The 23,462-nt window shown below is 38.7% G+C and overlaps 2 gene segments (V, D, J or C); both read left to right on the top strand.

The window, feature by feature from the left end:
* Positions 1 to 260: 260 nt before the first annotated feature.
* On the top strand, positions 261 to 777 carry LOC122993853 (the record flags this gene model as incomplete). The annotated part of the segment is given in 2 exon segments: positions 261 to 372; positions 461 to 777. Coding segments are annotated over 2 exon segments (363 nt in total), but the record flags the coding sequence as incomplete, so codon positions are not given.
* Positions 778 to 17,401: 16,624 nt separating this feature from the next.
* LOC122993858 lies at positions 17,402 to 18,058 on the top strand (the record flags this gene model as incomplete). The annotated part of the segment is given in 2 exon segments: positions 17,402 to 17,444; positions 17,736 to 18,058. Coding segments are annotated over 2 exon segments (366 nt in total), but the record flags the coding sequence as incomplete, so codon positions are not given.
* Between the last annotated feature and the right edge of the window lie 5,404 nt (positions 18,059 to 23,462).

The following is a 23,462-nucleotide window of genomic DNA, read 5'->3' as shown; positions in this document are numbered from 1 at the left end:
TTCAAAACTAAATGAAACTTATTGAGACGATGATGATGATGATGATGATGATGATGATGATGATGATGATGATGATGATGATGGTGGAATACCAGGGTGGTTCACTGATTAAAGAGACCTTCTTGTTTAAAACAGTTGACAGGTTGAATCTCCTCATGATGAGCTGCTCTGGATAAGAGCGTCAGCTAAACAGCTGAAATGTAAATGTGATGTAAATGTTGAGAGTTCCTCAGCAGATGATAAAGAGGAAGGGCCAATGATGTGAAGGCCCAGATCCATCAGAGTATCAATGTTCTTCCTCTCTCTCCTCCCCTCTCACTGCAGACATGAAACACTGGCTGAGAAACATCCTGATTCTGACTCTCTGGCTAGGTAACTCTTTAAAGCTGCTGATTGTTCTCCTTTAATCAATCATCTTTATTGATTCATCTCTTCCTCTGCATGTTCTGTTCTTCCCCAGAGTGTAAAGGACAAGACAGCGTGACCCAGCCAACAGGAGATGTCATTGCTGCTGAAGGAGACACAGTTACACTTGCTTGTACATTTAAGACCAGTGCTGCAAGTCGCACTTTGTTCTGGTACAAACAAGAAGTAAACGATTTCCCAAAGTTGTTACTTCAACGCTTCTCTGGAACAGCAGCTAATACTGCAGCTGAAGAGAGGATTGATGCTAAAATCAACGAGACATCAGTTCCTCTGAAGATCCAGAAGCTGCAGCTGTCTGACTCTGCTGTGTACTACTGTGCTCTGCAGCCCACAGTGACAGGAAACACCAAAACTCTGTACAAAAACCTTTGGAGCAAAGACAACAGAATACTCCACAACATCCACTAGAGGGAGTCACACACTGTTAAACTTCAGTGGTTTCTTATCAAACAGTCTAGATTCTTTTCCCTCATGAGACACAGTTGTGATGAAGACTTTTACAAATAAATGTCATTTGACATATGAGTCTCCTCCTACTGACTGCAGAGGTGGCTGCATGGCAGAGAGCTGTTTGATTCCAGCTGTGAACATCAGACCAAACACAACTCACAAAACCACTCAACACTTATTCAAACTCAACATTCACTTACAGCACATTTCACTTGTGTAACCATGGAAACACTGGCTGTCATTTCACTGTTTTCAGCTCTTGTAGGTACGTATGTTTTTGTCATTGTGTGATATTTCCCAAATGATGGATATTTGACTCTGGAACAGAACTTTAATACAACATGTTTCCTTCACTAGGTAACACCTTGGAAGATGATTTCTATAGAAATCAGTCAAATGAACAGTTGATCAGTTTGTGTCCACAGAGTAACACTGTACAGTTGACATTTTCCACTGTCTTCTCCTCTCAGCCTCATGAACAATGTTAGTCTAATGGCTTCATTTTCTCGACTTTTTCCAGGACTAATAGCTGGAGACACAATCTCTCCTGTAAAGGATGAAGTCAGTGGAAGAGAAGGAGAATCTGTCACACTCACATGTACCTATAAGACAAGTGCAGGGGGTGCTATGCTTTACTGGTACAAACATCATTCTGACCTTCAGGCACCTCAGTTTATACTCAGGAAAGGAGCAGGATCAGTGAGTCATCTAGAATATATTCCTGATAATCGATATAAATCCCAAACATCAGCTACAACAACTGAGCTGACCATACAGAGTCTAACCCTGGCAGACACAGCTCTCTACTACTGTGCTCTAGACACACAGTGATAGAAAGTGTAGAAGAGGCTGTACAAAAACCTGAACAGAGATATCTGACTACTCTTCAAAGAGGAGGGAAGTGGTATTCAAACCACAGCTTCATATCAGATGGATTCTGCTAATTCCTGTTTTATCAGAGTCACTGTGGTTACAGCTGCTAATGAAACACTGTGGGAGGATTCACATGAGCAGCAAATCCACATCAATGACAAACCAGCTGGATGATGCTTCAAACACAAGACACCATCAAACATAAAGTGACATAAAACTGAAGTTACTCGTCGGGTTAAAAAGTGAATGTAATGAAAATATGAGAATGTTTGTTTCATACTCTCAGTTTTTATCATGAGCTGTTTCCATTAGACATTCAACAAGGGTGTCTGCTGCCTCCACTGTTTGAACTATGAGTGTGAATGAGATATGGTCACTGACTTCATGTTGTCTTCAGGTATTTACATTTGTTGACATAAGAACTGTCAGTTGTCAGTGTTTTACTATTATCTACCTGATAAAAGTTTTAAGTTATGTAAACCAGGACAGAAAAGACACAAACTTTCACTGTTTCCAGGTTTTCAAGCCTCTCATGAGCTGTTCTGGATAAGAACGTCAGCAGAAAAGACTGTTACAAGGATGTTTAATATAGAAAAACAGGGAATTCATCTTCATCTTTACCCAAAGTTGTGGGATATTAAATATGTAGATGAAGTATTTCTTACCTTTCTCTCCACTGTTTTATCCTTCGGGAGTGTAGCAGCTGTGAAATATAGGTGATCCCTCTGGAAACTAAAAATAAACTAAACAAGACACATAAATAAATGACCAAAAAACCTCTTCCATGGACGACCTGAACAAGTTCTGCTGTAAAATTATCATTTGACATTAAAGTCAATCTTTGTCTTTGTAGGTAAAATATAATGTTCAGGTTTTCTTTCATGCAGCTGGTCTTTTAACAGGAACACTAGTGAGAGCAGCTTTCCCCCGTACTGGCCTCCCTCCACTTTTCCAGGATTGATTTGAAGATTTTATTGTTTGTCTAGAAATCATTAAATGGGCTAGCTCCAATCTGTCTCTCTGATCTTTTACAACCACATGTCCCATCAAGGTCACTCAGGTCTGCTGACCAGTTGCTTCTGGTTGTTCCAAGATCCAGGTTGAAGCAGGGGAGATGGTGCCTTTGCAGTTGTAGCCCACAAACTCTGGAACCAGTTGCCTCTGCATGTTAGACTGGTTCCCACACTGCCTGTTTTTAAATCCCGTCTTAAAACACATTATTATTCCTTGACTTTTAACTCAGTATGAGAGTTGCATTGCGTTGTCTTTTTGTCTGTTAATCTGGTCTTTGTGTCTTTATTGTGTTGTTTATGGCTTTTGTTATCTTGAATGTTCAGCACTTTGGTCAACTTGTTGTTTTTAAATGTGCTTTATCAATAAATTTGAGTTTTATGTGTTTATTAGTCCTGACATGTAACACAAATACAACATTACTGATATTTGTGTTTGACTAAAATGTTCAATATTATATTTTAATTAATTATAAATAGTATTTTCTTATTGATTGATATTATATCAATCTGAAAAGCACATTGAACACATTATTAGTCAGAGCTGTGAGAGCAGGGAGGAGGAGATTAAGGGAGGAGCAAAACTGTCACTGAAGTACAGAAAGACACAAACTTTCACTGTGGTGTTTCATACTAAACAACACAGACAGTTTCTTCTTATCTTCAAGATGGTGTCAATGCAATTAAGTCTGTTTTCAACTTTGTTTCTGATCACACTAACAGGTAGGTGACACACTTCATATTTACTTCTATTGATGTTTGATTGAAAACTGAGCATGAAGTTGTATGTATTCATGTTATGAGTCTTTGACAACATGTTATAACAGAGTTATCTCTTCCTTTAGGTGTCAGCTGTCAAGAACTCACTCCAGTCAACAATGAAGAGAACAGTTTAGAAGGCAGCACTGTTACTCTGTCCTACAAATACTCCAAACAAGCTGCTGGCAATGATCATTTCTTCTGGTATCGACAATATCCAGGAAAACCACCAGAGTTCCTCATGTACATCTCAGGGCTGAACAAAACAAGACCAGCAGACTCTCTGAAGTCAGAAACAAGATTCTTTACTGGACTGTTTGAAGACAAGCGTGGAATCAAACTGCAGATCTCCTCTGCTGCAGTGTCTGACTCTGCTGTGTACTACTGTGCTCTGCAGCCCACAGTGACAGGAAACACCAAAACTCTGTACAAAAACCTTTGGAGCAAAGACAACAGAATACTCCACAACATCCACTAGAGGGAGTCACACACTGTTAAACTTCAGCGGTTTGAATCTTCACATATTTGACTCAGCCCTACAAAAGACTCATCTGTATCCAACATGTGTGAAACCTGGATTATGATGGTGACTGCAGCATCAGTGTCATTTCCACAGTTGAATCAAAGAAGTGTAACAGAAGGGATGAATGGGTCCGACTCTTTCTCTCTTGATAAGGATTCCTGTCTCTCAGCTCAGAGTATCTGCTGATGCAGAGTACTGATCCCATAGCAGTGCTCTCTTTTTCCCACATTCAAATCTGTGCACCCCACTGCTTGAAACTCATTGGAACAACTTCAACATGAGGTCTCATGAGGTCATGGATTGCTGACGTGACTGAATGAATATAACTGGTAGTGAAAACACTGAAGTATTATAATGACATGGAAGAAGAGACTGTATTACATGTAGATTGGTCTCATCATGGCAGATACTTGATCTGATGAATCACCTGAGTATTACTGCAGATACTGATGTAGTGTGTCAGTGTTTGTCTAACAGAGAGAACTATAAATACAGAACTACAAAGAGACGGAGACATTCAGGGAGGAGCTAAGCTGTCAGTTAACAGCCACATTTAGAGCAGCAGCACCTGAAAACAAAGAGACTCACCTCAGTTTGCATCACAAACATGTCCAAGTTACCACGTGGCTAGTTCAATCCTGCCTTCAGCCCAACACTACAAAAACAGTCAGCATGTTCTTCACAAAAAGATCAACCTCAACACCGGATCCAGATATCATAGTCTCTGGAAAAAAAACTACAGACTGAGTCTGAGTTTAAATACCTTGATATCACTGTTGACTCTAATCTGTCTTTCACATCACATGTTGCAAGGAATGTTAGATTCAATCTAGCCAATTTCATATTTACAAGGAGCTTCATGACCATTAATGCAGCTGAAATGTTCATGAACACAATGATTTTCCCACACATCACGTACTGTCTGACAAGTTGGGGACATGTCAATAAAACCAAGCAGAAGCCAATAGAATCTGTACAAACAAACAATAAAAACTATAGACATGAAGCCACAAGGACACCATCATTGCAATATTTTGAAAAAGCACAACTTATTAAGCTGGTTAAATACAGTAGACTGTGTCTTGTTTTCAAGGTAATACACAATATGGCTCCTCCACCACTCTGTACATACATCACATTAAAAACAAGCTGAACTACCAGAGCAACAACTAGAGGAGATTGTCTTATTCCAAGAAGACAAAGTAGTTTTGGCCAATCTGCTTTTTCTGTCAGAGCATCGCAAGATTGGAACAATTTACCACAACACATAAGAAACTGTGTCAACTATCATTCATTGACCACAACATTAAGAGCCTGGTTCATTAGAAATCAAACTTGTGAACACTAGAACAGTCTTACTTGTCATTATTATGCTTAGTGTGAGAGCTGCTCTTGTTTATCATCGGCTTTGTATGTAACATCCACATTTTACCAGTCCTGACATTGTGCTGTCAACCTATTTGTTGATTTGTTGATTGTTGTCATGCTATTGTTGATTTTGTGTGTTTTAAGAGGTGTCTTTCTTGTCTCTATGCAGTGCAGGCTTGTTTGTATCGGCATATTCTCACTGCTTTTATTGTTGATTGTATTTTTGATGCTTTTATTCAGAATATTTCTGCTTCTAACTTTTGCCTGCCCAGGGACAACAGATGAAAATTAGCCTTTCTGGCTAACTCTGGCATATTTTCAGAAATGTTATTAATATGCACTGTCCCCGTCAAATAAAGTAATAAAATAAAATAAAAAATAAATGTGGTCAGGCAGAGTCGAGCATCACATGCAGGTGTTTGTTCCTCTAAATATTTCATCTCTTACACTTTGGTAATCTGAACAAGTGGTTTATCAATCTGTTGACATGGGTTTCCAGATCAATAAGTTTCTTCCTACCATATGACCCATGTGGGGGGGTCCTTAAGATTGAACATGTTTCACACAACACAGTTACTTTCTGTACAGTTTGCAGTTTGGACTTTTTGACTTGTCAGAAAGTTGTTTCTCTACAGATTGATTGTGGTGAATTTTCTGCAGATTCCTCCTTCAGTCTGACCTTCTTGGATGATGATGACTGCAGCATCACTGTCATTTCTAAAGCTTCCATCAGCCTGAATGTAAACAGACCACAGCAAGAGGAGGAGCTACACAACTGAATATGAAAGGCTTCATTTGGAACTGAAGAGATACTGTGTTCTTTCTATTGTTCATTCACTACAAGTCAAATAATGTTACTTCATTTCATTTGGATGATGATGCTCACTTTTCATACTGGTAAGTACTCAGGACACCAATCAGCATGTAACAAGAGATGATAGACATCATTCAATAAACTACTGTCAAGTTTTTTTAAAGAATTTATTTATTCTTTTTTTACTCAGTTTAAATATATTTTATCATTTTAAAAATACAAATTTCATGGTGAAATATGTATTTGTTGTTTTCAGGATCCTCTGAGGATTTACTGAAAGCATTTAAAGATGTAATGCTGGCTTTGGAAGGAGACAATGTGACTCTCTCCTGCAACTATTCTGGTTCTGTACAAATCCTCTACTGGTATCAACAGAAGTCCAGTTCGTCTCCACAGCTGCTCATCATGGAAAATTCAGAGAAAGAAGGGTTGTCTTTGAAACATGACAGAGAAACAAAGACATTTCATCTGCAGATCTCCTCTGCTGCAGTGTCTGACTCTGCTGTGTACTACTGTGCTCTGCAGCCCACAGTGACAGGAAACACCAAAACTCTGTACAAAAACCTTTGGAGCAAAGACAACAGAATACTCCACAACATCCACTAGAGGGAGTCACACACTGTTAAACTTCAGTGGTTTCTTATCAAACAGTCTAGATTCTTTTCCCTCATGAGACACAGTTGTGATGAAGAGTTTTACAAATGAATGTCATTTGACATATGAGTCTCCTCCTACTGACTGCAGAGGTGGCTGCATGGCAGAGAGCTGTTTGATTCCAGCTGTGAACATCAGACCAAACACAACTCACAAAACCACTCAACACTTACTCAAACTCAACATTCACTTACAGCACATTTCACTTGCGTAACCATGGAAACACTGGCTATCATTTTACTGTTTTCAGCTCTTGTAGGTACATATGTTTTTGTCATTGTGTGATATTTTCCAAATGATGGATATTTGACTCTGGAACAGAACTTTAATACAACATGTTTCCTTCACTAGGTAACACCCTGGAAGATGATTTTTATAGAAATCAGTCAAATGAACAGTTGATCAGTTTGTGTCCACAGAGTAACACTGTACAGTTGACATTTTCCACTGTCTTCTCCTCTCAGCCTCATGAACAATGTTAGTCTAATGGCTTCATTTTCTCTACTTTTTCCAGGACTAATAGCTGGAGACACAATCTCTCCTGTAAAAGAACAAGTCAGTGGAAGAGAAGGAGAATCTGTCACACTCACATGTACCTATGAGACAAGCTCGGATGACCCTGTGCTTTACTGGTACAAACATCATTCTGACCTTCAGGCACCTCAGTTTATACTCTGGAAAGGAGCAAAATCATGGAGTAGACAAGAATATATTCCTGTTAAACGATATAAATCCAAAACATCAGCTACAACAACTGAGCTGACCATACAAAGTCTAACCCTGGCAGACACAGCTCTCTACTACTGTGCTGTAGACACACAGTGATAGAAAGTGTAGAAGAGGCTGTACAAAAACCTGAACAGAGATATCTGACTACTCTTCAAAGAGGAGGGAAGTGGTATTCAAACCACAGCTTCATATCAGATGGATTCTGCTAATTCCTGTTTTATCAGAGTCACTGTGGTTACAGCTGCTAATGAAACACTGTGGGAGGATTCACATGAGCAGCAAATCCACATCAATGACAAACCAGCTGGATGATGCTTCAAACACAAGACACCATTTCAGAGACAAAAAATATTAAATGAAAAAAACAAATAATAATAACAATAATAATAAACTTTATTTATATAGCACTTTTCAAAAACAAGTTTACAAAGTGCTTCACAGACATAAAACAAAATACACAATGCAATTACATATCGAAAAGCTAAAAGACAGTAAGAAATGGAAACAAAGGTAAGACCAAATAAACAATTAAAAAAAACAAAAAAACTCTAATTAAATGAACTTATATAAAAATGAGTTTTTAAAAGAGTTTTAAAAGAGGACACTGAGGTAGCTTGTGTGATTTCCAGAGGAAGGTTATTCCACAATTGGGGAGCTCAAACAGCAAATGCCCTTCTACCCCGTCTCAAGCTTTGCCCTGGGGACTGAGAGCAACAGCTGGTCCACAGATCTTAGAGAACAAGCTGGGGTGCAAGGGATGAAGGTCAGTGATATAAGATGGGGCTAGGCTGTTCAGAGATTTAAAAACAAGCAGTAAAATTTTAAAATCCATTCTAAAAACCACAGGTAACCAGTGCAATGAGGTGAGAACAGGGGAAATGTGATCATATTTTCTAGCCTCTATAAGAACCCTAGCCGCAGTATTCTGTACAAGCTGTAGGTGGTTGATTGATTTTAGGGGCAGTTCAGCAAATAAGGAGTTGCAGTAATCTAAATGACTAGAGACAAAAGCATGAATGAGTATTTCAGCATCACTGAAAGAAAGAAAAGATCTAATCTTTGCAATGTTCCTGATTTGAGTGATAGCTGATTTGGTGATTTTGGTAAAATGTTTAGAAAAATTCAAGTCTGAATCAAAGATTACACCCAGATTTCTGGCCTCATGGGTTCACTGCAAACCCTGGGAAACTAAGGTCTTGCTTATAGAGTCCCTGTGTGCTCTGGGCCCAAACACCATCACTTCAGTTTTGTCATTATTGAGCATTAAGAAATTATTGGACATCCAAGATCTAATACTTGAAAGACACGTTGTGAGTGAGGTAAGTGAGGTAATGTCTGATGGATTTATGGATAGATATATCTGTGTATCGTCTGCATAAAAATAGAAATATTTGAGTTGTGAATGACTTGACCCAGTGGTAACATGTAAATGGAAAACAGTAAAGGGCCAAGAACTGATCCTTGAGGAACGCCGCAGCTGATAATTGAGGATTTGGAAGAGACATTTCCAATTGAAACTGAGAATGTTCTGTTGTCAAATAAGATTTAAACCAGTCTAGAGCAGTACCAGTCACGCCGATGCAGTTTTCTAGTTGATTAATTAATATTCCATGATTGACTGTGTCAAATGCTGCAGAAAGGTCTAAAAGTACCAGAACAGTACAGCAGCCAGCATCCAAATTCATTCTAATGTCATTTAAAACTTACTTTAAAAGTGCAGTTTCTGTGGTATGATGAGTGTGAAAACCAGCCTGAAACTTGTCAAAGAGAGAGTGGTCATTCATAAAAGAAATAAGCTGAGAGTAAACCACTTTCTCCAGCACCTTGGTGAGAAAGGGTCATTTGGATATGGATCTAAAATTATTCAGATTAATGGTGTCAAGATTTGATTTTTTGAGAAGGGGGTGAAAAACAGCAGATTTAAAAATCGGAGGCACAATCCCTGAAGACATAGATTTGCTAAAAATTGTTAAAATATCTGAGGATAAAAAGGCAGAAAACTCCTTTAAAAATCTAGTGGGTGAAACATCAGAGGGAGAGGTGGAAGATTTCATGCCATTGATTATCCTCAGTAAATCTAACTTAAAGAATTAAAAAACTGATGCACTTCACAGTGTGGCAAAATAAGCAGAAATGGTATGATTTGGGCTCTAATGTTGAAAACTTTATTGACAAAAAACGAATGAAAACTCTCACACCTTTCAATTGAGGAGACTTCTATGGAATTGGGAGTTAATGGTACTAAAAAGTAACTCGTTGGGGATTTGCAGCAATAAGATGAGAGAAGAATTTTGATCTTTTGTCCTTTACAGTGTAATTAAATTCTTTTAAAAGCTCTTTCATGGCATTAAAATCATGTCTTAATTTGGAAACTTTCCATTTCTGTTCAGCACGTTTACATGCCCTTCTAATGTTCTGGACACACTCATTAAACAATGGAGATGGTTTTGTCAAAGTAGGACTTTGGACAATTTAACAGGTGCTACAGTGTCCAGTGTAGTAGCACAACGTTGCTAATATTTAGAAGCCAGCTCCTGTACAGAGGAGGAATAATCTAAAGGGTCAAGCTGCTGAGAAGCATGATGGGTATTACAGAAATTCTCACAGGTTTGTGGCGTGATGGGTCTAAAATAACGAGGGCCTCTAGGGTTCGAAACCATAGACACTAATGGGATGTTAAAAAGGATAGCTGCAAGGTCAGAAACATGCTTGTTTAAGGACTGTAGATTTACTGGATTAATGCCATAAGTAATAATTAGGTCAAGAGTATGACCATGTTGGTGAGTAGAGCCAGAGACATGCTGAATACAGTCAAAAGTACTGATAAGATCAAGGAATTCAGATGCACGTTTGTCACTTTGGTTGTCAATGTGAATATTAAGTCTCCCAATAAAATAACTTTCTCACAGTTAGTGGTAGTTATTGAAAGCAAGTGATCAAATTCTGAAAAAAAGTTGCCTTTTGAGTTAGGAGGGCGATATAACAGCCCAAAAAAGATCGTATAGTGGGAAATAGTGAATGAGAATAACTCAAATGAGATAAAATTGCCAATAGCAGTTGGTGTACATTTGTTGTCAGCTTTATAAATGACAGCAAGTCCACCTCCACGTCCACTTAACCTAGGACTATTCCAAAATGTATATCCGGAGGGACATGCTTCAATGAGACATCGGTGTCTGCTCAAGTTTCAACCATAAAGATAAAATCTAAATCATTAGAAGAAATAAAATCATTATCAATAAAAGACTTATTGGTGACGGACCTTAAATTCCACAGACAACCATTTAAAAACGATGCACTGCAACAACTGGCAGACTGAGTCTTAATAGAAATGAGGTCAGATGGGACCCTTTTGTGCCTGCCGGTCCATTTTTTGGATAGCCTTGCAGTATAATGTACTGGAATAGTTGACACCAGTGAAGGGGAATCAGAAACACCATCATCACTCAGAGGATAGCTAGCTGCAGAGTTCAGGCATAAACCTATGGGATGAGGGGAAATAGAAGAGGGGGCTATAATATCAGGTCCGTGCCAGTTATATGCACTAATTAAATTAGTGGAACTAATCAACAGATTATTCAAATTTAAAAAGTTTTGATATTTGCAGCCTTGTTCATTTTTCCTTGTTTTGGTTTGTATCAAGATTTCAAGTGTTTGTTGTCACTATTCAGCCATGATGTGTCAGTAGATGAACACAACACAGAACGCATCGTTCCCATCAGAAAAAGTGCTTTCAGTCAGTCAGTATTCTGTCATTGCAGCTAAACAGTGGAACTCGCTCCTCAAGCTCATCAAGGAAATTCATACATATCACACTTTCACAGACCAGCTGACGATGTGGCTCATTGAAAACCAGGTTTGCCGACATTAGTCTGTCGACAACCCTCTCTGCTGCCATCTTGTGTTTTTAATGTGATACATGTAATTCTGTTTTATCATATGTCTTCAGTTATTATCTTATTCTGTTCATGTAGTTATAGGCTTTAATATCTGGTCAGAGACAACAGATGAAACTAATCCTCTCAGACTAACACTGGCTCATTAATATGTATATGTTCATCAATGAGCACTGTCCCTGACAAATCAACTATTAAATGAAATGAAAGTGAGTAGTCATGTAGTTCAGTATCCATGATGTGTTCATCCAGCAGGCAGACTGTATGAGACTAAAACGCTGTTAACCTGAACATGTTTCACACTCACAACACAGTTACTTTCTGTACAGTTTGCAGTTTGGACTTTTTGACTTGTCAGAAAGTTGTTTCTCTACAGATTGATTGTGGTGAATTTTCTGCAGATTCCTCCTTCAGTCTGACCTTCTTGGATGATGATGACTGCAGCATCACTGTCATTTCTAAAGCTTCCATCAGCCTGAATGTAAACAGACCACAGCAAGAGGAGGAGCTACACAACTGAATATGAAAGGCTTCATTTGGAACTGAAGAGATACTGTGTTCTTTCTATTGTTCATTCACTACAAGTCAAATAATGTTACTTCATTTCATTTGGATGATGATGCTCACTTTTCATACTGGTAAGTACTCAGGACACCAATCAGCATGTAGCAAGAGATGATAGACATCATTCAGTAAACTATTATTAACTTTTTCTTTACAACTAAACTTATTTTAAAGACATTTTATCTTTTTAAAAATACAAATTTCATGGTGAAATATATATTTGTTGTTTTCAGGATCCTCTGAGGATTTACTGAAACCATTTAAAGATGTAATGCTGGCTTTGGAAGGAGACAATGTGACTCTCTCCTGCAACTATTCTGGTTCTGTTGACATGCTCTACTGGTATCAGCAGAAATCCAGTTCGTCTCCACAGCTGCTCATCATGGAACATTTAGAGAAAGAAGGGTTGTCTTTGAAACATGACAAAGAAACAAATATATTTCATCTGCAGATCTCCTCTGCTGCAGTGTCTGACTCTGCTGTGTACTACTGTGCTCTGCAGCCCACAGTGACAGGAAACACCAAAACTCTGTACAAAAACCTTTGGAGCAAAGACAACAGAATACTCCACAACATCCACTAGAGGGAGTCACACACTGTTAAACTTCAGTGGTTTCTTATCAAACAGTCTAGATTCTTTTCCCTCATGAGACACAGTTGTGATGAAGAGTTTTACAAATGAATGTCATTTGACATATGAGTCTCCTCCTACTGACTGCAGAGGTGGCTGCATGGCAGAGAGCTGTTTGATTCCAGCTGTGAACATCAGACCAAACACAACTCACAAAACCACTCAACACTTATTCAAACTCAACATTCACTTACAGCACATTTCACTTGTGTAACCATGGAAACACTGGCTGTCATTTTACTGTTTTCAGCTCTTGTAGGTACGTATGTTTTTGTCATTGTGTGATATTTTCCAAATGATGGATATTTGACTCTGGAACAGAACTTTAATACAACATGTTTCCTTCACTAGGTAACACCTTGGAAGATGATTTCTATAGAAATCAGTCAAATGAACAGTTGATCAGTTTGTGTCCACAGAGTAACACTGTACAGTTGACATTTTCCACTGTCTTCTCCTCTCAGCCTCATGAACAATGTTAGTCTAATGGCTTCATTTTCTCTACTTTTTCCAGGACTAATAGCTGGAGACACAATCTCTCCTGAACGAGATAAAGTCAGTGGAAGAGAAGGAGAATCTGTCAAACTCACATGTACCTATCAGACAAGCTATACTAGTGTTTACCTTTACTGGTACAAACATCATTCTGACCTTCAGGCACCTCAGTTTATACAACGTAAATACCAAACATCAGCTACATCAACTGAGCTGACCATACAGAGTCTAACCCTGGCAGACACAGCTCTCTACTACTGTGCTCTAGACACACAGTGATAGAAAGTGTAGAAGAGGCTGTACAAAAACCTGAACACAGATATCTGACTACTCTTCAAAGAGGAGGGAAGTGGTATTCAAACCACAGCTTCATATCAGATGGATTCTGCTAATTCCTGTTTTATCAGAGTCACTGTGGTTACAGCTGCTAATGAAACACTGTGGGAGGATTCACATGAGCAGCAAATCCACATCAATGACAAACCAGCTGGATGATGCTTCAAACACAAGACACCATCAAACATAAAGTGACATAAAACTGTGTGTTGAACAAACACCTGAAGTTACTCGTCGGGTTAAAAAGTGAATGTAATGAAAATATGAGAATGTTTGTTTCATACTGTCAGTTTTTATCATGAGCTGTTTCCATTAGACGTTCAACAAGGGTGTCTGCTGCCTCCACTGTTTGAACTACGAGTGTGAATGAGATATGGTCACTGACTTCATGTTGTCTTCAGGTATTCATAAATGGACACTGACTGACTGACTTCATCCTCTTTGTTCCCTGTTGGCCATCAGGCCACAATCAGCTCCTTCCATTGTTCACTATCCTTGACAACATGTTGAGCTTCACCCCAAATAAACACTGAAGCATTAAAACTCTGAAATCACTGCTCGTTTATATCTTCACACATGAAAAACTCAACAGAATCACTTTAACAGCTGAAGCTTTAGAATCAGCTGATACATAAAAACTGAAGCTTCCACAACAACTCCACCATCTTTACATCTGACCTCTGACAGCTGCAGAGCACCAAAAGACACAAAATTATCAATTTATATTCAAGAGGAAATAAATTCTAAAAAGAAAACAAAAAATCAGTTTTTCAAATATTCATTCTCAGTTTATAATAGAAATATTAAAGGAGCAGCAGCAGGTTCACAAAAATGAACCTTTTATATGTTCAGGAAGAAAGTGAGTCTGCAGCAGATGTAAAACATTCATTTATTCAAAGACAAATAAAGAGGCAGCAGCAGGTTTCAAAGAGTCAGAGTATTTTACCAACTAGTATTTTTTAAAACAAAGTACAACGTTTCCCTATCCAAGTTGTTTTAGTGCCCTAACCTAATCAAACCTTAACCATCGTGTGGTCACATCATAAAAATGTTTGATTTTTGAAACAACAATTTTGTCCTTATAGTGACTTTAAAAAAATACTTACGTGTCATTCTGGAGGGCATGGACCTACGATGTATTCTGGTGTTTAATCTGGAAGACTTTTTGGAAATCCAACATGGTTTATTTGATATCTGATCAGGTTATTAATATTACATGTGTGTATTTATAAGTTTTGGGCAGTAAGACTGAGCATTCAGCAGCCATACCAACATGTACCCTGTTTCTGCTGAATGACTGAAGCTAAGCAGGCGTGGGTTTGGTTAGTACTTTGATGGGAGACCTCCTGGAAAAGCTAAGTTGCTGCTGGAAGTGGTGTTAGTGGGCCAGTAGGGGCCAGTCTTCCCTCTGGTTCTAATAAATCCTGCTACCCCAGTGCAGTAACGGGACACTGTGCTGTAGGAGACGCCGTCCTTCAGATGAGACGTTAAACTGAAGTCCTGACTCACTGTGGTCAAAGCTCCCATGTGACCCCAGTTTCCTGGTAAAATTCCCAACCTGACTCTCTCCATCTGGCCACCTGATCATCCCCCAGTGTAACTGGCTCAATGATTCCCTTCCTCTCTACCTCAAGATGATGTGTGGTGAGCGTTCTGGTGAAAATGGCTGCTGTGCATCACCCAGGTGGGTGCTACATATTTGTGGTTGTTGAGGTGAGTTTCATGTTTCATGTTATAGGAATGTGATGACTGTTTTTCACTACCTTGAAGTGTAAGGGATTACAACTTTACTCTCACTAATTACATTACACTCACTAAGCTCAGTAACACTCTGTTACTTTGACTCTTTGGGAGTTCAACTTGTTTGCGTCTCACCTGCAGTTAGATGTAGAATAGATATCAGTTTTGTCTGTGTGTTCAGTGGAAGGACTGGTTCACAGTGTGTTACCGTGGTGCAGGATATGCACGTTAGTTAAAATACTATACATACAGTTCAATAGTCAGAATATATATTTATTATATAAATGTACTATTTTTATATTAAAATGTAGTTCATATGTATACCAAGATTTATGTAAACATGAATATTAATTAAAGTGTCCCACAATGTCTCATGTGAGATTCCTAGTTTGCTTCGTGCATGATGAGTTTTGAGTCTCTAATTATTCAGCAGTTTAATACATTTAGTCTGGAGAACGATGACATAGTAACGGGTTTATCTTTGTGGGCTTCAAACAAACAAATAAACAGATATATACATATACAGAGAGACAGATGTAGAGGTCTTGTCTTGGTGCTTATAACATTGGCATGAGAGGAGGAATAGGTGGAGGGAGGGGCGACTCACAGAAGAAGAGAACAGAAGAAGACTCCCGTTGTCAGAGGCAGTCGATACCTGAACCACTAAACACAGATACTGTCTGTCAGATGTTGTCACTGCATTGTTGTGATATTTTGTTGTTTTTTGTGACCGTACTAAAAGGGAGGTGAAACAATACAGGAATAATAAATGTCTTTAACAATGTGAGAAACTTGTGGAGCAGATAATCTGATTTTAACTTTGTGTTTAACATCAAGTTATCTCTTCCTTTAGGTGTCAGCTGTGAAGAACTCACTCCACTAGAGGGAGTCACACACTGTTAAACTTCAGTGGTTTGTTACCAAACAGTCGAGATTCTTTTCACTGGTGAGAAAAATGAAAGAACAATGAAGGCAGAAAGATAGAAGAATGATGTAGACTGTCCTGATAGCTATGAAGTATGGTTCACATCAATGAGAGAGTATCACACAGTAACTCTTCTGACAACAACACTAACAGTTGAGAGGCTCCCACCAAGGGTCCACTTTCTCCTCACTGCTGTTTTATCCTAAAGGACTCAATCAATATACAACACAGTCATTAACTCCATGTGGTAAAACTGTCAGCTGTCAATCAGTGTGATGCTATTAGTTATGAGCTAATCAGTATAATGTGATATGAAAAGCACATTGAACACATTATTAGTCAGAGCTGTGAGAGCAGGGAGGAGGAGATTAAGGGAGGAGCAAAACTGTCACTGAAGTACAGAAAGACACAAACTTTCACTGTGGTGTTTCATACTAAACAACACAGACAGTTTCTTCTTATCTTCAAGATGGTGTCAATGCAATTAAGTCTGTTTTCAACTTTGTTTCTCGTCACACTAACAGGTAGGTGACACACTTCATATTTACTTCTATTGATGTTTGATTGAAAACTGAGCATGAAGTTGTATGTATTCATGTTATGAGTCTTTGACAACATGTTATAACAGAGTTATCTCTTCCTTTAGGTGTCAGCTGTCAAGAACTCACTCCAGTCAACAATGAAGAGAACAGTTTAGAAGGCAGCACTGTTACTCTGTCCTACAAATACTCCAAACAAGCTGCAGCTGGTGATTATTTCTTCTGGTACCGACAATATCCAGGAAAACCACCAGAGTTCCTCATTTACCATTTTGGTTCAGGAGATGCAATATCAGATCCAGTACCTGGACTGTCTTTTAAAGTGAGTGAAGATAAAACCCAAATCCATCTGCAGATCTCCTCTGCTGCAGTGACAGACTCTGCTCTGTACTACTGTGCTGTGAGGCCCACAGTGACAGCAAACCCACAGTCTCTGTACAAAAACACAAGCTGACACACTGACAAGCTGCTGGAAGCCTTTTTTCCACACTGTTGTACTGAACTTTTTACCTCCACTAGAGGGCCACATTATCAAGTAGGCGGTGCACTACTTCTGCACTGTGTTCAACCATTCTGTCAATAATAACTGCTGCTGTGAAGAGAACAATTCTCAGACTGAATGTTGAACATCAGATAGTTTCTCCTGTTGATTTAAACCTTGTTGTAGAGATGGAACATTGGCTGTGGATTATTCTTGCTGCTCTTTTCTTTGGTAAGACAGAAAGCAGAATGTGTTTCCTTTCTCAACAGTTTTTAACACAGAACTGATCTATAAGTGCTTTTAATGTCCATCATAGAGGAAACAAGTTATTTCTGCCTCCATTTATAACTTTTTTTAGAAAACAAGATGTAGTTCAGTCTGACAGACAGCAGTCAGTAAAAACAGACTATTCTAGATGTGTCAGTGTCTGCTAGGTAACTCTTTAAAGCTGCTGATTGTTCTCCTTTAATCAATCATCTTTATTGATTCATCTCTTCCTCTGCATGTTCTGTTCTTCCCCAGAATGTAAAGGACAAGACAGCGTGACCCAGCCAACAGGAGATGTCATTGCTGCTGAAGGAGACACAGTTACACTTGCTTGTACATTTCAGAAGAGTGGAAGTCCCTATTTGTTCTGGTACAAACAAGAATTAAATGATTCCCCAAAGTATATGCTGCTGCGTTACATGTCTGGTGGAGGAGATAATGCTGCAGAGTTCCAGAAAAACAGATTTGATGCTACAGTTAACGGGACATCAGTTCCTCTGAAGATCCAGAAGCTGCAGCTGTCTGACTCTGCTGTGTACTACTGTGCTCTGCAGCCCACAGTGACAGGAAACACCAAAACTCTGTACAAAAACCTTTGGAGCAAAGACAACAGAATACTCCACAACATCCACTAGAGGGAGTCACACACTGTTAAACTTCAGTGGTTTCTTATCAAACAGTCTAGATTCTTTTCCCTCATGAGACACAGTTGTGATGAAGAGTTTTACAAATGAATGTCATTTGACATATGAGTCTCCTCCTACTGACTGCAGAGGTGGCTGCATGGCAGAGAGCTGTTTGATTCCAGCTGTGAACATCAGACCAAACACAACTCACAAAACCACTCAACACTTATTCAAACTCAACATTCACTTACAGCATTTCACTTGTGTAACCATGGAAACACTGGCTGTCATTTTACTGTTTTCAGCTCTTGTAGGTACGTATGTTTTTGTCATTGTGTGATATTTTCCAAATGATGGATATTTGACTCTGGAACAGAACTTTAATACAACATGTTTCCTTCACTAGGTAACACCTTGGAAGATGATATTACTGCCAGCAGTGCTGAAGTGTTTTCATCAGAGGGCCGTAGTGTTACTCTGTCCTGTAACTATTCAGTTAAAGCTAATAATCTCCAGTGGTATCGAAAAGATCCTGGATCAGCTCCTCAGTTCCTTCTCCTGATCATTGAATCAACATCTACTGTGATGAATGCAAAACCTGCAGACCCTCGACTGACTGTTAAACTGAATAATGAGAGAAATCGAGTTGATCTGCAGATCTCCTCTGCTGCAGTGTCTGACTCTGCTGTGTACTACTGTGCTGTGAGGCCCACAGTGACAGGAAACACCAAAACTCTGTACAAAAACCTTTGGAGCAAAGACAACAGAATACTCCACAACATCCACTAGAGGGAGTCACACACTGTTAAACTTTAAGGATATTAAACAACAAATGTTTGAGGAACATCCACTAAAGGTGTCCCCTCTCTCTCTCTTCTCTCTCTCTCTCTCTCTCTCTCTCTCTCTCTCTCTCTCTCTCTCTCTCTGCTGCTGTTTATCCTTCAAACTGAAACTGGTTCACACAACCTGAAGGTTTCGGTCCAGAAATTTTATTTTTTTATTTTAATACAGTGAAACTAAAGTTTTACACTCTTGTTAACGGGCGATTTTTGAAATGATCAAGATGTAAACTATTAGTTTGGTTGTTGAAAATGATACATTGGAGTAAGAGAGAGCGCTTTCAACTTTTTATCTTTAGTACTGAAACTGTTAAACTTCAGTGGTTTCTTATCAAACAGTCTAGATTTCTTGTAGTGGTGATAAAAACATCAGAAAATGAAACACTACAGATAAAACATGTATTATTTATATAAACAATAACATCATAACTGAGTGTTACAGCAAATCCTCTGATATCTAATAGAGCTCACATTAAACTCTGTGAACCAACTATTTTTATGAGGCACTCTTCATAACTGCCCAAATACAAAACTGTTTTAAGAATGTGAACAATATATTTGAGTAAAATATTCAGTATATGAATAACATGGTTATCATATTGGTACATAATATACAAGCTGCAGTGGAATATGTGTGGAAAGTGGTGTAAGTAAGTAAAGTAAATCCTGCTGAAACTGTCTGTTGATGTTAATCTTACTGCTCATAGTCTGGGTATAATATTTGATGCTGTGTTTTACTTTCATCATCAGCTGAGTTAAGTTGAATAGTGATGAAATAATGTCGTCTCCATGTTTGAAGCAAACAATCAGGTCCTTTTTGTGTTTGTAAAGCCTGAGAAGGTGATCAGCTACCTTTCTGCAACTCCAGTTATAAATGTAACCAGTCTGTTAACCAGGAGGAAGAGTAACTGAGAGAAGTGAAAATACAGATCTAAGAGGAGACGGAGAGATTCAGGGAGGAGCTAAGCTGTTACTGAACTATAGAAGAGAGACGAATTTCCATATTCAGCAGAGTTCAATACACGAACCACAAACATTACCTTCATTCAACATGCTGGCATTGGACTATTATGTATTTCCCGTGTTTTTTCTTGTAATTCTAACAGGTATGTTACATTTCATTCCTGTATTTTTTAAATTCTGAATCATTCATTGAAACTTTTACAAGATGTTATAACAGAGTTATCTCTTCCTTTAGATGTCAGCTGTCAAGAACTCACTCCAGTCAACAATGAAGAGAACAGTTTAGAAAGCAGCACTGTTACTCTGTCCTACAAATACTACAAAAAACCAACTGGTAGTGATTATTTTTTCTGGTATCGACAATATCCAGGAAAACCACCAGAATTCATCATCTCTCATTTAGGAACTGGAACAACAGTAAATGCTCCCATCTCTGGACTGAGGATTACAGTGAAGGAAAAACAAATCCATCTGCAGATCTCCTCTGCTGCAGTGTCTGACTCAGCTCTGTACTACTGTGCTCTACACACAGTGATAGAAAGTGTAGAAGAGGCTGTACAAAAACCTGAACACAGATATCTGACTACTCTTCAAAGAGGAGGGAAGTGGTATTCAAACCACAGCTTCATATCAGATGGATTCTGCTAATTCCTGTTTTATCAGAGTCACTGTGGTTACAGCTGCTAATGAAACACTGTGGGAGGATTCACATGAGCAGCAAATCCACATCAATGACAAACCAGCTGGATGATGCTTCAAACACAAGACACCATCAAACATAAACTGACTTAAAACTGTGTGTTGAACAAAAACCTGAAGTTACTCGTCGGGTTAAAAAGTGAATGTAATGAAAATATGAGAATGTTTGTTTCATACTGTCAGTTTTTATCATGAGCTGTTTCCATTAGACATTCAACAAGGGTGTCTGCTGCCTCCACTGTTTGAACTACGAGTGTGAATGAGATATGGTCACTGACTACTGAGCATGTGCGGGAACGCTATTCTGTTAACAGAGCTTCGCTAGCTTCTTGTGCTACATATCACTATCTATAAACATGGTACTACATTATGAATTTCTTGAAGAATTTCAGTACAAGTTACAGTACATTTCTCAAACAGGTTGTAGCCACTGTAGGTCTTTGGTTATTGGCCATGATTAATGCTTCTTAACTGTTTAAAGTTAACTAGTGTGCAGTGTCTGCTTAACAAACCTGATCTGGATCCAACTGTATGCAATCATTTCAGGTCTAGCTCAAAATGACCTTTTATTTCAAAAAATATTTTGAGTTGTTGGATCTTAGCTCAGATTTCGATACAGTGGATCATGGAGTCCTCAGTGACAGGCTACAACGGTGGGTTGGCCCATCTGTTTCTGATTTAAGCTGGTTTATATCATATTTATCAAATAAACAATTATTTGTGATGGTTGCTAATGATATGTCTGATGCTGCTGTCTTGAGTTATGGAATGCCTCAAGGGTCTGTTATTGGTCCTATCTTATTTTCTATTCATATACTACTGTTTTAACATATCTTTTCACTTTTATGCAGATGACAAACAGCTGTACATTTCCCTCAGATGTGGCAATTTCAGCAAACTGTCTGATTTAAAGGATTGCCTGGACTCTATGAGAAGCTGGATGTTTAAAAACTTCTTTAACTTTCTTATTCAGTGATGATACAACAGAGGTTTTGAGGCACTATTTAACTACATAACTAAATCTTTACTTCAAGATTCAAGATTTAGTTTATTGACATTTTCTTGTGTATTTGCATACACAAAAAACAAAATGCTGTTCCTCCCAGCTCACAGCAGTGGAACAACAACAGAGAGGATAAAGATATACTGTGTATGCAAAAATTATATTTAAAAAAATGGTAAAAACACATAAATCCCAAGGGAAAAAAACAAAAAAAGAACTAGCAGTTAGCAGCACAGTGTATTAAAGTGCATTTAGACAGAAAAGTACATGTCTCAATTGGATGTAGACAGCTCTTGCATGTCAACGACTGACCAGCACTGATGGGGGAGTTATATAATCCATTATGCTGTCCAGAGAACATTTGGCAACATGATTGTTGTTGCATGACCGGTATGTATAGGTTAACAGTTAGGCTAGCTTGCACTCATCTGTGCTTGCTTTGGGTCCACTGGGTGCAGCAGACCAAACGCCATCAGCTGATTTAGCTCCCAGCCAGTATTTCTCAAAGCAAAAGTCTTTGTTACAAATGTCCAAAAAAACTGATATAGACATATTATAGACATATTTCCCCTACACTCCACAGGTTGACACAGACGCAGACGTAGACATGGACAACGATACTGCAAGTCGGAACTACGAGAGGCCGCTGCAAACGTTGGTTGTGCCACCATCACACCAGTTCATGGAGAGAGAGAATACCACCAACAAGGACCCCTTAATTTCTCTTCTTGTCTCTTTCTCTTCTTCACAAAATAACTCTTCTGTTAGCTTCCTCAGTGCAGTTTCTCCTTTGGAATGTAGGTATCAGTAGCAGGTAGCAGTTGACAGCTAGCTAGCTGTTTTGATTTAAAAATATATCTAAAGATGACATTTCCTCTACTGTTAATTAATTTTGTTACCTCTTCTGTAGAGTATCTTCTGAAGATTATTTGAAGGTTATTTTGCAAAATGTCCCACTTTGTAGGTCCAAGTTTGAGATGTATTCAGGAGCCCATCTCTGGTGCAGCCACTCTCTGAGCTGTGAGAGCAGGGAGGAGGAGATTAAGGGAGGAGCAAAACTGTCACTGAAGTACAGAAAGACACAAACTTTCACTGTGGTGTTTCATACTAAACAACACAGATAGTTTCTTCTTATCTTCAAGATGGTGTCAATGCAATTAAGTCTGTTTTCAACTTTGTTTCTGATCACACTAACAGGTAGGTGACACACTTCATATTTACTTCTATTGATGTTTGATTGAAAACTGAGCATGAAGTTGTATGTATTCATGTTATGAGTCTTTGACAACATGTTATAACAGAGTTATCTCTTCCTTTAGGTGTCAGCTGTCAAGAACTCACTCCAGTCAACAATGAAGAGAACAGTTTAGAAGGCAGCACTGTTACTCTGTCCTACAACTACCCCAAACAAGCTGATGGCACTGATTATTTCTTCTGGTATCGACAATATCCAGGAAAACCACCAGAGTTCATCATCTATCATTTAGGAACTGGAAAGATATTAAATGCTCTAATTTCTGGACTGGAGATTTCAGTGGAGGGAAAACAAATCCATCTGCAGATCTCCTCTGCTGCAGTGTCTGACTCTGCTGTGTACTACTGTGCTCTGCAGCCCACAGTGACAGGAAACACCAAAACTCTGTACAAAAACCTTTGGAGCAAAGACAACAGAATACTCCACAACATCCACTAGAGGGAGTCACACACTGTTAAACTTCAGTGGTTTCTTATCAAACAGTCTAGATTCTTTTCCCTCATGAGACTCAGTTGTGATGAAGAGTTTTACAAATGAATGTCATTTGACATATGAGTCTCCTCCTACTGACTGCAGAGGTGGCTGCATGGCAGAGAG

The sequence above is a fragment of the Thunnus albacares genome, chromosome 12, assembly GCF_914725855.1.
Source record: "Thunnus albacares chromosome 12, fThuAlb1.1, whole genome shotgun sequence".
NCBI classification, from domain to species: Eukaryota; Metazoa; Chordata; class Actinopteri; order Scombriformes; family Scombridae; genus Thunnus; species Thunnus albacares.
This window is presented reverse-complemented; position numbering and strand designations above follow the sequence as displayed.